The sequence below is a fragment of the Vombatus ursinus genome, unplaced genomic scaffold (assembly GCF_900497805.2).
Source record: "Vombatus ursinus unplaced genomic scaffold, bare-nosed wombat genome assembly UNPS02000749.1, whole genome shotgun sequence".
NCBI classification, from domain to species: Eukaryota; Metazoa; Chordata; class Mammalia; order Diprotodontia; family Vombatidae; genus Vombatus; species Vombatus ursinus.
This window is the reverse complement of record NW_020940527.1, coordinates 4201164-4218388: the sequence shown is the minus strand read 5'-3', so window position 1 is coordinate 4218388 and position 17225 is coordinate 4201164. Positions and strand designations below refer to the sequence as shown.

General features: G+C 39.2%; 1 protein-coding gene across 1 annotated transcript in view; it reads left to right on the top strand.

Annotated features, from left to right (window-relative positions):
• Positions 1 to 17225, top strand: part of CFAP70 (cilia and flagella associated protein 70) — an 80419-nt gene that overhangs the window by 363 nt on the left and 62831 nt on the right. The window contains exons 2-6 of the mRNA XM_027860136.1: positions 1562 to 1682; positions 4339 to 4525; positions 6253 to 6351; positions 6507 to 6586; positions 10619 to 10795. Coding sequence (XP_027715937.1) covers positions 1620 to 1682; positions 4339 to 4525; positions 6253 to 6351; positions 6507 to 6586; positions 10619 to 10795 — 606 coding nt within the window. The 5' untranslated portion in view covers positions 1562 to 1619. The remainder of the gene's footprint in view (positions 1 to 1561; positions 1683 to 4338; positions 4526 to 6252; positions 6352 to 6506; positions 6587 to 10618; positions 10796 to 17225) is intronic.

Genomic DNA, 17225 nt, shown 5'->3' with positions numbered 1-17225 from the left:
AGTAGTCCATTTTGACTGGAGTTTGGGTACATGAAAAGAAATCATGGGAGAAAATGTAGAAAGGGACATTGTGACTGAATGGTCAGCGAGCCCTAGGTGACACATTAAGGGGTTTGGATGTAGTAGGCAATGGACAGCAAGCTGAGAGTTGTGCTTTTACTTTGGCATTGGTGAATAGGACAGACTGAATAGAAAACTGGAAGTCAGGTCAGCCACTTGCAAAGCGACCAGGTTCCAAACTAAAGTAGATGGCTATAGAAGGCAAAAGAAAAGGAGTTAACAGTGATTGAGATCTTGAGGCTGAGTGAGGTGACTGGGGGAAAAGCAGCTGATACCATTAACAGAAGCAGACTGACCATTCTGTCCTGATTCTGCACAGGTTAGGATTCATTCTTTCATTCACCAAATATTTATTAATCACATGCTTTGTGCAGAGCCAGTGTGCTAGGCCTTTCCTATGTTCAGTCATAAGATACAAATCCTTGTAACTCCAAAAACACAGTATTACATCGTAAGTACATTCAAGAAGTACAGAAGAAAGTACTATTTGAGGTCCAAAGTAGAAGGCTTTTGGGAAAGGCTTTAGGGAAGAAATGGCATTTGATTTAGGCTTTAAAAATGAGTGGCGACGTAGCAGGTCTAGAGGAGGGGCAACATTTCAGGCATAGGGAACGATATGAGCAGGGCCATGAGCACAAAGAAGTTTTGTTTGGCTGGAGCATTTGGGAAAGGTAGTATGAGATAAGGCTGCATAGGTAAAGTAGTGTCAGATTCTGAAAGGCTTTGACCGCCAGGCAAAGGAACTTGAATTTTAGTTGGTAGGCAATAGCCCCTGAAGATTTTTTAACAAAGAAGTAGCTTGACCAAATCTGTGCAGAAGGAAGATTAGGCAGGCAGAGATATGAAGAATGGATGGGAGGAGGAAAGAGAATGAAGTTGGGAGGACCCAGCAGAAGGTTATTGCCATAGTCCAGGTAATGAGAGCTTGTACTCGAGTTGGTAGCAACAGGAATAGAGAGGAAAGGACCGATCAGAGAGATATTACAGAAATGCCTTTAACAGGGATTAGTAATGGATTTGAAATGAGAAGTGACGTAGTAAAGAGATTCAAAGATAATGCTTAGGCTTTATATAGGAGAAATAAGATCATTGGGTGCAGGCTAGATTACCTCAACCCACTAGGCAAAAATGAATATCAAAATGAACTTTTAAGTGGAAATATCATGAAAGAGTATTTGAGGGTTGTATGTGAAAGCAGGACAGTGTTTTTTTATTTGTTTTATTGAGGGTTAGAAGTTTATAAGCTAATTCTATGTGTAAGACCCTTAGTCTTTGTTAGCACAAGCTTGTACAATCATTTCCTTTTCCATCATTTCCTTTCCTGAACCACTCCCGCCTGCCAGAAAAAGTAGGATAGGAGTGAAAAATTGTAAAGCAGCACGAGTCGAAGTGATTCCAAGTACCTCAGAGCAACGTTGGCACAAGAACTGGGTGATATGTAACCTGAATCCCTTCGTAGCTTCCTTGTATGAGGAGACACATTTATTCCTTCTCTTTGTAGGAACAACAAAAGCACTATTTGTGTTCAGGTTAATCAGAATAACTGCCCAGCTACCACTATGGAAACCTCAGCTGCAGCTGGCAAGCCAGTACAGATCACAGTGATGGATGGATATGACTTGGTAAAGTTACTTTTGACAATTTCATGTTTCTCATTTGAGCGACTCATACATTCGCATGGCTGATAAATTCTGTCAGAAGACAGAACTACTGGAACCTTAAGCTTAAGCTCTTATCCTCCCTGCCAGCTACTTTCACTTGTAGAACTTTCAGATCAGGGTCACTAGGATAGCAAAAGGAAGCAAGTTCATGCCATGTGAATGAATGAAAAAGCATTAAGTAAGGCATACCTTGGAGATATTGTGGGTTCAGTCCCGACCACTGCAATAAAGCAAATATCACAATAAAGTGAGTCATGAATTTTTTGGTTTCCCGGTGTATATAAAAGCTATGCAAATGTACAATAGTATTTTATCTTTTATTTGTACATACCTTGATTTAAAATATTTTATTGCTAAAAAAAAATGCTAACCATCATTTGACTCTTCAGCAAGTCATAACTTTTTTGCTGGAGGGTCTTGCCTTGATGTTGATGGCTGCCAACTGATCAGGATGGCAGTTGCTGAGGGTTGAGGTGGCCTCAGCAGAGATTGCCATTTCCTGTCACTTGAACACTTAAGAGGCCATTGCAGAGTTATTAATTGGCCTAATTTCAATATTGTTAGTCTCAGGGAATAGAGAAAATCATGGAGAGGGAGAGAGAGAGATGAATGGCCACCTGGTGAAGCAGTCAGAACACACACACACACACACACACACACGCACACTCACACACAACACTTATTAAGTTTGCTCTTTTTTATAGGTGGGGTTCATGGCTCCCCAAACAATTAAAATAGTAGATAGTAGATCTGATCATAGTAGATCATTGATCATAGATCACCATAATAAACATAATAATAATAATGAAAAAGTTTGAAATATTACAAGAATTACCAAAATGGGACAGAGACACAATGTAAACATATGCTGTTGAAAAAAATGGCCGATTGCCACAAATCTTCAATTTGTAAAAAGCGCAATATCTGCAAAGTGCAATAAAAGGACGTATGGCTGTACATACTTAAAATGGGAAAAGCCCTGTGTTTTGAGGATTTATTCAGTGAAAGAAAAGAGAACAAGCATTTATTAAGTACCTACTATGTGCCAGGCACTGTGAGAGCTTTATGATTATTATCTCATTTGATCCTCACAATAGCTCTGGGAGGTGAGTGCTATTATTATCTTCATTTTACAGTTGAGGAAACCGAGACAAAGGATAAGAGACTTGCCCAGAGTCATACAACTATTGGGTGCTTGAGTCTGGATTTGAACTTAGGTCTTCCTGATTCTGGACCTAGTGCTCTATCCATTGTACAATTAGCCACCTTTCACTAGTGAAAGTGATAGTTCTCCTCAGGTATTTGAAAAGTTGTCTTGTGGGAGATGAACAGACTTGTTCTGCTTAGCTCCGGCCAGCAGAAACAGGGGCAGTGGCTGGAACTTGCAAAGAAGCAAATTTAGGCTAGAGGTGAAGAAAAACTGCCTGCCGACTAGCACCGTCCCTGAGTGGAATAGGCTGTCTCAAGAAGGAGTGCGTTCCCCGTCTAGCCCAGGCTCAATGGCCATTTGTCAAGGATGTTGAGGGTGGTTATTCTTTTTCAGGAATGGGGTAGACTAAATGGGCATTGGAGTCCTTTCCAGCCCTAAAGTTCTGTGGTTCTCTTATTCCTATGTCTCCGTGTTCTGTGCCTTCGCTGCTTGATCTGTTGAGGAAACGGGATGTTCAGCCCAGAGATAAGAAAATGAGTGGGAAAGTCAGAGCTGTCTTCAAGCGTCTGGAGGATTGTCACGTGGCAAGGGCATAGACTTGTTTTAGTGGATCTCAGAGAACATAATGGGTGGAGGAGGCCAATTTAAGCTTCTCATAAAGAATCAACTTCTAACAGTGAGAGCTCTCCCAAAGTGGGAGGTGCTGCCTTGGGAGGGACGGGAGGATTCCCCTTTGCTGGAGAGACCACCACTTGTCAGGAGTGTTGTAGAGGATGGCCTCCCTTCTCGGAGTCTGCCAGCACATACTGAACACAGTGCTTGACTCGTAGGAAGCACTCAGAAAATGCTCTTCTCCACTCCATTCATTTCCACTGGTAAAATTAGGGTGTTGCAGTAGATGACCTCTAATGTCCCTGTACCTCTAAAATTTATAATCCTATCAAATGAGAGAAAGGGAGTTCTAGTTCCTATGGATAATTGTTTATATTACCTAATTATTCTCCTAAAAAGGGGTATCATTTCTTCATCTGTCCCCTTGTGTTTGCTTATCTGTAATGATTCCAAAGCTTACAGAGCGTTGGATTTTCAGTCAGAGGGACTGGGTTCAAATCCTAGCTATACTATTTACTACATAGATGACCTTGGTCAAGTCATTTTACCTCTGAGGCCTCAGTTTTTTCATCTCTAACTGAGGGTACTAAACCCTTAGATTAGCACTAATATTCCTTTCACCTTTCCTCTGTGATCCTTTGAACTAGAGCATGAGGAAATAAAAGTGCCACAATCATATGTTTTTCTTATGCAAATAGTTTGTGCTTACTGTGTCCATATGAATGCTGAGCACACATATTCATGTGGAGCTAGCAGAAAAAGAGAAGATGAGGCAGTGAATTGCCAAGTGCTTTCAAGAACTAGGTGTTATTTGAGTATATTTGTAAATAACAAGTTTATGTTTCTCTCCAATAGAAAGGTACTAAAGGGGATACTCCAGTCACCTTTGTTCGTGCAGAATTTAATAATGTGGCTTTGGGAGACTCTTCAAAAGTTACCGTTTCTTCTGAAGGGACAGCGAAATACAACTTTACCAGCAGTTTTGACTTCACTTCTGAAGGAACCAATACTTTAGATGACCTTGCCCACAAGCCTGTGTTCTGTAAGTCTTTATGGTTCTAAATATTTTCCTTATGTCTAACTATAAAGCCAGTTTGGCCCATATATAACAGTAATAATATTTTATTTCGGCTCTGGCCCATGCCAGAGCCTGATCACAAGGCCCACCAATTGTGTGTTGATATTACACTTGTTGATCGTGACTGTTACTTTTGACTGTGATGGGGATCTGAAGGTAGACGTGACTGGGAAAGCCAGACATCCCACCCTGTTGATCTATGCACATTTGAACTCTGTTTCTGTCAGAAGTTGGAGTGTCCCACTGATTACTAATCTCATCTGATTGATTTTTGTAGCACTCAAGTACAGAACTTCACATCTGTGCACGTACCCCCTTGCTCCACCCAATATTATCCATTGTTTCTTTACCATTATAATAAGCCAAAGCCTGTGTTTTTTTTTTCCTTCCCACTAAAATAACTACTAGCTTCTGGACTTATCGCCCCAAACTCAAGATATGGTTTTCCCTCCATTGCTTCCTACAATCCAGTCTAGTCTCAGAATCAGAACACAGACTCTCAGAAAATACCAGGGACCGAAGAGATGGATGGGATGCCAGAGCTTAACTAGGCCAACCTCTCCAGTTGAACAAGACTTTCATTAGCATACTCGCCAAGTGGTCATAGAGCGCTTGCTGGAAGACCTCCAGTGAGGTGAAATGCCCCGCCTTCCAGGATGGTTCATTCCACTTTTGGAATTGTGAGAAGGTTTTCCTTACCTTAATCCTAAATTTGCTTCTTTATGACTTGCACCCTGTGTTGCCAGAGACTGACTGTTGATAGCTTTATTACTGAGCTATTTTCTACTACCCAGCTTTTGATGTAACCATAAGTCCTCTAAATTTTTACTTCTGGATCATTTCAGATCTTTTATACACTTGGTTTATAATCGAACTACTGGACTGAGCCTACCCCCTACCTCCATCCTGGGGGATGGCCAAAATCATTGGATGTTTTCAAATACAGCTCCCACAAATATACCCTTGCATATGCTCTATCAAGTCTGTATACCCTTTTCAATAAAAACGAGGGTCAAATGAAAGTTTAAAAATTTCAAAAGCAAGACTAACGGCAAATTTGCTCCAACTGATAGTGAATTCAGTGCACCTACTGTTGAGTCAGCCCATGTGGAATCTTTGCCACCCCCACCGTCAATCAGTACAGGCACCTGATATAGGCGGGCAGTGCTCTCCTGCTCTGTGCTGCCTTTGACCATGAAATCTGTAAACTCAAAGTTTAACAATACTTGTGTGAAAGTTGGAAGTACTCTATTATCTGTTACATTTCTCAACATAATCATTTTGTTATGTACAATATACTTTTCTGACTCCCCCTCCCAAAAAACCAAACAAACAAACCTGTGTCTTTGAAAAAATTTAAACAAAACTCAGGAGTGGTATAGCTTGTTTTGTGAGAAGTGTGGGAGGAATATGACAATTTGTTTTCATAAAAAGTGGCAGAACATCACTGCATAAAGTTTGGAAATCTCTACTCTGAGAAGGTTGCTCTAGTGAAAGGTGAATAGTAGATAATTCCTGGAGAGGCCTCATGTTTTCCAGCAGTAGCAAATGGTCAGTGATGCTGGGCTCCCTAATTCATTTCTAAGACAGCTCTCCTTTGTCTTAGACACTTCTGGTAATTTTCTTACTGCCCTGTTGTTGCTTAATGGTGGACCTGGAACTTTTTCATATTTGGTGTTTTTCTGTCCTAGTGACTGTGTTTGAAGTTTTACCAAAGGAAAAGAAACAGAAAGAGGAGAAGACTGTAATTCTGGGTCAAGCTGTTGTGGACCTTCTTCCTTTGCTAGAAGGTCAAGTATAAAACTTACCAAAGCCATGTATAATAAAGTACCTTCATTTTAAATCCATGGAAAAGCAAAATTCAAATATGATACTTTTCTGCCTATAAATATGTTAACTTTGTACTTCCTTTTCTGGGTTTAATCAATCTTCTTTTCCTTCACAGGAGAATGCACATTTGAAATAATGACTCCATTACATCCTATTATTGGCTCACCCTTGGAGAATCTTCGACCAGGAGCTAAAGTAAGTGGGTATTTTAAAAAATAATATTTTATTTTTTCCCAATTACATGTAAAAACATTTTTTAATATTCATTTTAAAAAATTTAAGTTTTAAATTCTTTCCCGCCTTTCCTCCCCTCCCTTCCAAAATGGTAAGCAACTTGGTTTAAGTTATACATGTGCAATCATGCAAAACATATTTCCCTATTAGTCACATGAAAGAAGACACAGACCAAAACAAAACAAAACAAAAACAAACCACAACAAAAGAAAGTAAAAGTAGCATCCTTTGACCTGCATTCTGACTCCATTGGTTCTTCCTCTGGAGGTAGATAGCATTTTTTATCATGAGTCCTTTGAAATTGTTTTGAATCATTGTATTGCTGAGAATAGCTAAGCCATTCAAAGTTGATTATTGTACAATATTGCTGTTACAATATACAGTGTTTTCCTGGTTCTTCTCAATTCACTTTGCATCAGTTTGTGTAAGCCTAAGTTTTTCCGAAATCTTCCTGCTCATTGTTTCTTATAGCACAATAGTAGTAAGTGGGGTTTTCATACTTTTAAGTTTACTGTGTAATATTGTATAGCAGTTTGTTTCAATCTTATTTACTAGTTTTTTTAAATGCAATTTTATTTTGTTTTACAAGAATCTAATATGAACTGAATTCTTGAAAATATTGTAGTATGAACCATTTTCCAATTGTCTTCCATTATAATGTCAGCGTGGTGGTATAAGACATTCCAGAAAGTTTTTAGGATCTTGCCACGAAGGGGTGGGGTGTGGTAAAAGCAATATCTGCTTCATGTAGGTTAGGCTAGTTTCTTGTTAATGGGAAGGGAAATCATCCTCTTTGTGCATTGGTTGGTTGAGGAGCTTGGGTCTAGAGTTGTTGCCTGGAGAGTCAGTTCAGCTCGGTGGAGCTGGAGCTCTCCCACTCTGACGGGACCCTCACTGACAGGCACCCCAACCTAGCCCTCAGCCCATGTTCTACCTCCTGACCAATGAGGAGAAAGACAGGCGTTGCACCTGTCCAAACCAGTGCTGGATCATGATTGAATCTCCTTTCTATTGTTAAGTAAACTTCTTTTTATTAGATGTTCTGTGGTCTGTGAGTATTTCATTACACTTCAGTCCTGACCCTAAGATCACACTGAGCTGAGTTAGGCTTGGCCTGGAACAGGAGGCAGTGCCACACTCTACCGCGTCTCCCCTGTTTTCTCTGAGCACTTACCAAGAGCTCCTCAATGAGTTCCCAGACCTATAGTTTCTCTCTCCTTTAATCTTTCCTCTCATTTTTTGGTTGCAAGAAGGTGGGGGAGGGAAAGAAGACAGGTCAATCTATCACAGCAATTTTATTGCACCTTGCTATTCAAAAATCTGTTTACGGGGTTTTGTTTTGTTTTTTGCTGTTACCATTTTATAGTTACCCTACTTTGTTTTTAATAAATTATATTAATGGCCATTAAAACATAAATGATCAAAGATTTATGAATGAGAATAGTTATGAATGTGGAGAGATGCCGTGTGTCAAGCTTTTATCTTATTCTGGTTCCCCTGACCACCGTGGTCCCCTTCTAGTCTGTATAGTAAGCAAGTTTATAAATAGCCAGTATAAAATAACAATAGCAGGAAATAAGATTGCAAAGGAGAAACTAGAAGTTACCTACAGACCACCCCAAAGATCAAGGAAATATAATCTGTGAACTGTATCATATATTAACATAAAAATCACATCCTGGTAATATGTGCTGAGTCAGGGGAAGGCCTCTGGGCCTTCCTGCCATAGCGTTTTGGTCCTGTGATATGTAAATCTCAGACAAGTTCCAGACCAGCAGAACACCAAATGTCATCAGCACTCTGAGATGATGTGGACCTGTTCACTTGAAAGTTTTACTAATGACTTTGAGATGACATAGATATGTTACTGAACTAATTCCCAGGTGACACAAATAAGACTTAGTCTGTTTCCCACCTAAACTCTATAAAAATGAGACCCGGGGCACAGCCAAGACGGCAGAGTAAAAGCAGTGCCTTGCTTGAGCTCTCCCCCAAACCTCTCTAAAAACGAGACCCCAAAGCTCCTGCCCCCTGAATACTCCTCTGTCTCCATTAGGTCCACATTGCTAAGAGCTCCTAACTCTAATCCGTGGTTATGTGAGTGCCTCTCTGCCTCTCCTTCTGTCCGTTCTCTTCGCCATCACTGCCTGCTTCCCTCCACTGCCCTATCCACATCCCCATGCCTTCTGCTATTGTATCCCCTGCTCTTTCATCACTTACTCTGTACTCTCTGCGCTGTTTGCCCCTGCACAGTTTGGGCGTTATTAGTGTGATTGAAGCCTCGCTCCCCACTGCCACTGTGGTCTTTCCTGGTGAGTACCCAAAGTACACTCGGTGGTAGTACACCTGCCTCCATTTCATAATGACATAAATTAATTAACAGTTCATTTTAAAATGTGTAAAGGGATTTGGAGAATAGAGATAAGAGGCTTTCCCTTTTTTGGGTGATTTTTAGCATGTCTAGTGTCATATGTCTGTTTCTATATAGTCAAATTTTTAATCTGATGATTTAATCTGTTTACATGATCTTTGGTCATTTATTCAAAAGCCATTTATTAAGCATCTGCTGTATTCAAAACACTGTGCTAGGTTTTGGGATGATGCAGAGACCCTTTAAACTCGGTTCTTGTCTTGATGGAACTTGCAGTCTAAATGGATAGAGTGTTGGGGAATTCTCTTAACTGAGAGAAATGGGACCTCATGGTAACTGTGTAACCATAAGCAGAGGTTCAGTGATGCAGATCAAAGAGAAGCAAAGAAATGTGTTGGTATGCTAAGGAAGATAGGCCTTGCTAAGAGCAGCTTCCTAGCATACAGATTGAGTTTCTGTATAACTTCTTAGACCCATATAGAGTACACAGCCAATCAGCATTCTGTGGCAACTTAGGATAAATCAATAAAGCATTTCATAAGAGAGGGAGGGGTAGAGAAAGGGAGAATCAGCAAAAAAGAAAAAGGAGGATTCCTGGGGGAATATTTGTCCTGCAGCTGTTACTTTGTTTTCTGAATGAGAAATTATTCCTTGTTCAAGGGCAGTTAGAAAAAAAGAAGTGACCAAATACTTTTTATTTTAAGGAAGTCATTTTAAATAAAGTGGAAGGGTTGTGGTAATTTTTTAGACAAGGCAGTAATTGTCTTTTATCCAAGCGCGACAAATAGGTGTATTACAACAGTGGAGAAGACCATTTGTTTTATTGTGCATTTGCATAGTTTGTTATATTTTATTTTTCCTTCAGTAGTGATTGGGGACTTTATACTATTAGGCCATTTCAGGGTTGGGAGAGTTAGTCCCTTGCAATGTTGCAAAATGATTATGTGTTATATTACAGTGTAATATATGTGATTTCCTTAGGTTTGCAGGTTTAACACACATATTAAAACATGCCATCCACGTTCCTTTCATTTTATTGGACGTCTTGTTGATTGTATAGATATTTAGTATTTAAGCAGCAATGCTGATTATACCAAAGATAATCTAAATCGTCAGAGAAGTGTAGTAACTCAGCTCCATCCTTCTGATAGAACTGCCCAATGGAGGTTTTTCCTACCTATCCTTAGAGTATGGTTTGTGTCCTGCAAATCTGAAATGGAAAAATCTTGTTAAATTTGATTCCTGGATAGATACTCTCTAGAATATCTGCATTTATCACTGAATGAATCATTTTCTATTTTTAAAGCTGTTTGTTTTCAGCATATTAGTTTGGTAGCTAACTTTTAAAAAAAATAGCTGCAAAGTAACAAATCAACATGGTCTAGAGGAAAGATCAAGGCACTAGAGGGCAAAGTGAGTTTTTGTCCTGTCTCTGCTGCTAACCTGCTTTGTGACTATGTGCTTCATTGTCCTCAAAGTAAAATGTAAATCTCTATCTTCCTCTCTCATAAGGTAGTTGTGAGAGTCCAGTGAGATAATGACTGTGAAAACACTTTGATTGGAAACTCTGCAAATCCAAAGCATCATTGTGATTCTTTCTATTTTGCCTTCTTTTCCTGCAGTGTTGTCTGGAGGTAACGGTATCCGTCTCAGAGGCATTACTGACTACAGCCCAGATCTTGGGGGGGAACCTGGTAAAGGTAACTTTAGAGGCTGCCTACTCTGTGCCAGAGATTTTTGGGACTACAGGACCTCCGCAGAATTACATGGTTGGGTTGCAACTTCCAACAATTGGAGAGGTAAGGACATAGTGCTATGTTTCTGTAGATACGAACGTCTTCATTTGTATTGTGTTTCTGTGCATAGCTATTTTTTAAATTAATTAATTTATTTTTCGTTTTCAGCATTCACTTCCTCAAGATTTTGAGTTCCAAATTTCCTCCCCATCTCATCCTTCGTTTCTATCTCCCCTCCCTTCTCTTATCCCCTTCCCATTCTTTTTCCTGTAGGGCAGGGTAGATTTCCATACCCCATTGCTGTATATCTTATTTCCCAGTTGCATGTGAAAACAATTTTTTTTAACTTTAATTTTTAAAATTTTGGGTTTCAAATTTTCTCCCTTCCTCCCTCCCCACCCACCCTCATTGAGAAGGCAGGCAACTCGATACAAGTTATACATGTGTAGTAATGCAGCACACTTCCATAGTAGTCATGTTGTGAAAAACTAATTCTATTTCCCTTCATCCTATCCCGCCCCCCATTTATTCTATTCTCTGTTTTGACCCTGTCCCTCTTTAGAAGTTTTCCTTCTGATTACCCCCTTCCCCAATCTACCCTCCCCTCTATCATCCTCCTGCTCTCTTGTCTCCTTCCTCCCCTGTTTTCTGTAGGGTAAGATAGATTTCCATACCCAATTGAGTGTGTATGTTATTCTCCCCTTAAGCCAAATCCAATGAGAATAAGATTCATTCATTCCCTCTCACCTTTCCGCCTATTTTTCCTCCACTGTAAAAGCCTTTTCTTGTCTGTTTTATATAAGATAATTTACCCTATTCTACCTCTCCCTTTCTCCTTCTCCCAGTATAATCCTCTCTCACTCCTTAATTGTATTCTCCAGATATCACCCCTTCATCTTCAACTCACCCTGTGCCCTCTATTTGTCTATCTATCTTTTTATATATATGTATATATATATGTATATATATACACATACATATATATATAATTTTTTCCCTCCAACTACTCTAATACTGACAAAGGACTCATGAGTTACAAATATCATCTTTCCATGCAGAATGTAAACAGTTCAACCTTAATAAGTCTCTTATGATTTCTCTTTCCTGTTTACCTCTTCATGTTTCTCTTGAGTCTTGTATCTGAAAGTCAAATTTTCTGTTCAGCTTTGGTCTTTTCATCAAGAATGCTTCAAAGTCCTCTATTTCACTGAATGTCCATTTTTCCCCCTGAAGGATTATGCTCAGTTTTGCTGGGTAGTTGATTCTTGGTTGTAATCCTGCCCTCCGGAATATTACATTCCAAGCCCTGTGGTCCCTTAATGTAGAAGCTGCTAAATCTTGTGTTATCCTGATTGTGTTTCCACAATACTTGAATTGTTTCTTTCTGGTTGCTTGCAATATTTTCTCCTTGACCTGGGAACTCTGGAATTTGGCGACAATATTCCTAGGAGTTTTCCTTTGGGGATCCCTTTCAGGAGGTGATCAGTGGATTCTTTCCATTTCTATTTTAATCTCTGGTTCTAGAATATCAGGGCAGTTTTCCTTGATAAGTTCTTGAAAGATGATGTCTAGGCTCTTTTTTTGATCATGGCTTTCAGATAGTCCAATAATTTTTAAATTATCTCTCCTGGATCTATTTTCCAGGTCAGTTGTTTTTCCAATGAGATATTTCACATTGTTTTCTATTTTTTCATTCTTTTGAATTTGTTTTACAGTGTCTTGATTTCTCATAAAGTCACTAGCTTCCAATTGCTTCATTCTAATTTTTAAGGAACTATTTTCTTCAATAACCTTTTGGACTTCCTTTTCCATTTGGCCAAATTTGCTTTTTTTGTTTGTTTGGTTTTTGGTTTTTTGGTTTTTTGGTTTTTTGTTCTAGGCAATAGGGTTAAGTGACCTGCCCAGGGTCACACAGCTAGTAAGTATTATGTGTCTGAGGCTGGATTTGAACTTGGGTCTTCCTGACTCCAGGGCTGGTGCTGTATTCACTGTGCCACCTATCTGCCCCCCAGTTTTGCTTTTTAAGGCATTCTTCTCCTCCTTGACTTTTTGGATCTCTTTTGCCATTTGGATTAGGCTATTTTTTAAGGTGTTATTTTCTTCAGTATATTTTGGGTCTCCTTTAGCAAGCTGTTGACTTGTTTTTCATGATTTTCCTACATCACTCTCATTTCTCTTCCCAGTTTTTCCTCTACTTCTCTTACTTGCTTCTCAAAATCCTTTTTGAGCTCTTCCAAGGCCTGGGACTGATTCATATTTTTCTTGGAGGCTTTGGATGTAGGAGCTTTGACTTTGTTTTCTTCTTCTGGTTGTGTTTTGATCTTCTTTGTCACCAAAGAAAGATTCTATGGTCTGACTTTTTTTGTGCAATTTGCTCATGTTCTTAGTCAATTACTTGAGTTATAAACTCTTTGTTAAGGTAGGGGTCTGCTTCCAGTGTGGAGAATGTACTGTCCCAAGCTTCGGGGGTTTTGTGCAGTTGTTTTCAGAGACAGTTCTAGGGACCTGTAAATTTTGAGTTCTTCCAAGGAGGTATGATCAAGGGCGAGGTGTTTACTCCTTTCCTGGCCTGTGCTCTGGTCTTTGAGTGACCACAAGCACTCTTTTCTGTCTTGGAATTGTGAGGAGGATTCTGTCTCCACTGCCACTACAAGCTCCATCAGGCCAGTGCTCCTCCTTGCCCCAGGACCACCACCCAGAGCTGTGACTCAGATGCAAGCACAGGCATAGCAAGAGATTTCTGCCTCAGCACCAGCAAAGAGATCCCTGTAATCACTCTCTGATCAGCCACTCGATTCCCTCTCTGTCTGTGGGCCAAGAGCTCTGGAAGCAGCCACCCCAGGGCTGCATCGGGACTGGGGCTGGGACTGAACTTCTCTCTCAGCTCAGTCACAGACCTTTCCTACTGACCTTCTAAGTTGTCTTTGGTGTTTGTGAATTGAGAAGTCTGGAAATGGCTACAGGTGCCTGTGATTCAGTTCACTGAGGCCTGGTCTTTGCCTGCACACCCATGCTGAACTACACTCCTCTCCCAGCCTGGAGCAACAGATCTTTCCAATCAACCATCCAGCTTGTCTTGGGCTGGAAATTTGTTTCACTCTTGTCTTTTTGTGGGTTCTGCTACTCTAGAATTTGTTTAGAGCCATTTTTTTATAGGTATTTGGAGGGGTTTGGGGGAGAGCTCAAGCAAGTCACTGCTTTTACTCTGCCATTTTGGCTTTGCCCTCTCTGCATAATTATTACTTATAAGCCCAGGAGGAAATGCTTTCTTCTAATAAAGGGCCTTGGCTGTAGGTTTAAGTACACTAGGCTTGTGACCTGGGGAAGCCTGACCCTACAGAGTGGGATCAAGCTCCTCTTCAGTTCTCTGGATGGTTATTTCCCGCATCCCTGGGAAAATCTCTTAAAGCTTAAGCTTGGCTCATGTCTAGGTTAGAAAGGTTCATGCACAAAGTTTATCTGGTAGAGGAAAGTGTGAATTTCCTTCACCATAAAAGACATATTCACTCATCCGCCACACTTGAAACATGAAACGTAACTCCTCACTTTATCATACTCTCTTTAGAAGGCAGTACATAAGATATGAAAACATGAAATGCATTGTGGGTCTGTTGCCAGGCATTTTATTTTCCCTTCAGGTTTGCATTGTCAGAGCCTCTCACTGAAGCCTCTCACTATCTTTTGGTCCCTCTGGCCATCCAGGGCATGGCTTAAGCTCCTCCTTTTGGTAGTGGACATCGTCTTTTCTTAGAAGGTGATGCAGAAATCATCTTTTACTGGGCCATCCAGAACCAGATCTCTCAAACTCATTAGGTGACTACCAAGACGGAGAGACCCATTTTGGGAAGACTAAACACCTGTAATCAGAGAAAGAAACACAGAGCAGAAGAGTCTGACAGGGCTTGATGGTCAGTCTCAGGCTCTTCTATACAATCACATGTACATGTTGTTGTGTGCTCCCTGATACCATCACTGCCAGAGGGGAGGGGACAGAAGAAGAGAGGCAGGAAGTTTGAGGGAGAGCTCAGAGAGTCCCAACATACTTCGTAGATGGAAAGGCAAAGAGGGCAAGACTTTTTTGGAAGTTTGCTGTGCATGTCAAAAGAAAATTTGTCATTAAAAAAAAGTAAAAGGAGGGATTTCTGGTAACAAGATGGCAGAGTGAGGAAGGAACTCTCTGAAGGCCTCCCAAATTCCTTTCCGAACAATAAGAAAACTGCCTCAGAATTGATCTAGGAGCAGGGAAGCAGCTTACCAGCCTGGTAGGTGTCTCACTAGGGTGGGAGGGGAATGAGGTAAGACCCAGAGCCCCAGCACAAAAAGCTTGGGACAGTACAGGACCAGAGCCCAACTCTCACATAAAAACACCAAGTCGCAAAAAAAGGCAGAAAAAATGAGCAAAAAACAAACGAAAGAGCTTGATTATAGAAAGTTACTATGGTGATAGGGAGAATCAAGGCATAAACTTAGAAGAGGTCAATGTCAAAATGGCTACATGTGAAACATCAAAGAAAAATGTAATTTGGTCTCAGGCTCAAAAAGAATTCCTGGAAGGGCTTAAAAAGGATTTTAAAAAGTAAATTAGAGAAGTAGGAAAAAAAATGGGAAAAGAAATGAGGGTAATGCAAGAGAATAATGAAAAAAAGAATCAATAGCATGGGAAAAGATATACAAAAATTTACTGAGGAAAATAACTTCCTAAAAAATAGAATTGGCCAAATGGAAAAGGAAGTTGAAAAGCTCACTGAAAAAACTAATTCCTTAAAAATTAGAATTGAATAAGTGGAAAGTAATAACTGTATGATACATGAAGATATGATAAAATAACATCTAAAAAGTAAAAGAAATAGAAGAAAATGTGAAATTTCTCATTGGAAAAACAACTGACCTAGAAAATAGATTTAGGAGAGATACTGTAAGAATTATTGGACTACCTGAATGCCACATTTGAAGCAGAGAGATACACACAGGGTAAAGATAATGGGCTGGAGCAGAATCTATTATGCTTCAGTTGAAGCAAAGGAAGCAGGGGTAGCAATCATGATCTCAGACAAAGCAAAAGCAAAAATAGAGCTAATTAAAAGAGATAAAGAAGGAAACTATATCTTGCTGAAAGGCACCATAGACAATGAAGTCATATCAATACTAAACATATATGCATCAAATGGTATAGCATCTAAATTTTTGAAGGAGAAGTTGAATGAGTTACAGGAGGAAATAGATAATAAAACTATACTAGTGGAGGACCTCAACTTTCCCCCGTCAGAACTAGATAAATCTAGCTAAAAAATAAACAATAAAGAAGTTAAGGAGGTGAATAAAATTCTGGAAGGGTTAGATATGATAGCTCTCTGGAGAAGATTGAATGGGAATAGAAAGGAGTATACCTTTTTCTCAGAAACACATAGCATCTACACAAAAACTGACTGTGTATTAAGATGTAAAAACCTCACAACCAAATGCAGAAAAGCAGAAATAGTAAATGCATCCTTTTCAGATCATGATGCAATAAAAGTTACATTCAATAATGGACAATGGAAAGAGAGATTAAAAAGGTAATTGGAAATTAAATAATCCCCCCAAAACAAGTGGGTCAAAGAAGAAATCATAGAAACAATCAATATTTTCATTAAAGAAAATGACAAGACAACATACCAAAATTTATGGAATGCAGCCAAAGCATTACTTAGGGGGAAATTTGTATCTCTAATTACTTACATCAGTAAAATAGAGAAAAAGCAGATCAATGAATTGATCATCCAACTAAAAAAACTAGAAAAAGGACAAATTAAAAATCCCCAATTAAACACCAAATTGTAAATCCTGAAAATCAAAAGAGAGATGAATAAAATTGAAAGTAAGAAAACCATTGAACTAATAAATAGAACTAGAAGCTGGTTTTATGAAAAAAAAATAGATAAGCCATTGGTTAATTTGATTTAAAAAAGGAAAGAAGAAAACCAAATTACTAGTATCAAAAATGAAAGGGGTAAATTTACCAATGAAGAGGAAATTAAGACAATTTTTAGGAACTATTTTGCCCAATTATATGCCAATATATTTGACAATCTAAATAAAATGGATGAATACCTACAAAAATATAAATTAATAAGATTAACGGAAGAAGAAATAAAATACTTAAATAATTCTATTTAAGAAAAAGAAATTAAACAAGCCATCAATGAACTTACTAAGAAAAATTCCCAGGACCAGATGGATTCACAAGCAAATTCTACCAAACAGTTAAAGAACAATCCCAATACTATATGAATTATTTGGAAAAAATAGGTGAAGAAGGAGTCCTACCAAATTCCTTTTATGACACAAATATGGTGCTGATACTCAAACCAGGAAGAGCCAAAACAGAGAGAGAAAACTATGGACCAATTTCCCCAATGAATACTGATGCAAAAATTTTGCATAAAATACTATGAAAGAGGTTACTGCAATATATCAAAAGGATCATACACTATGACGAGGTGGAATTTGTACT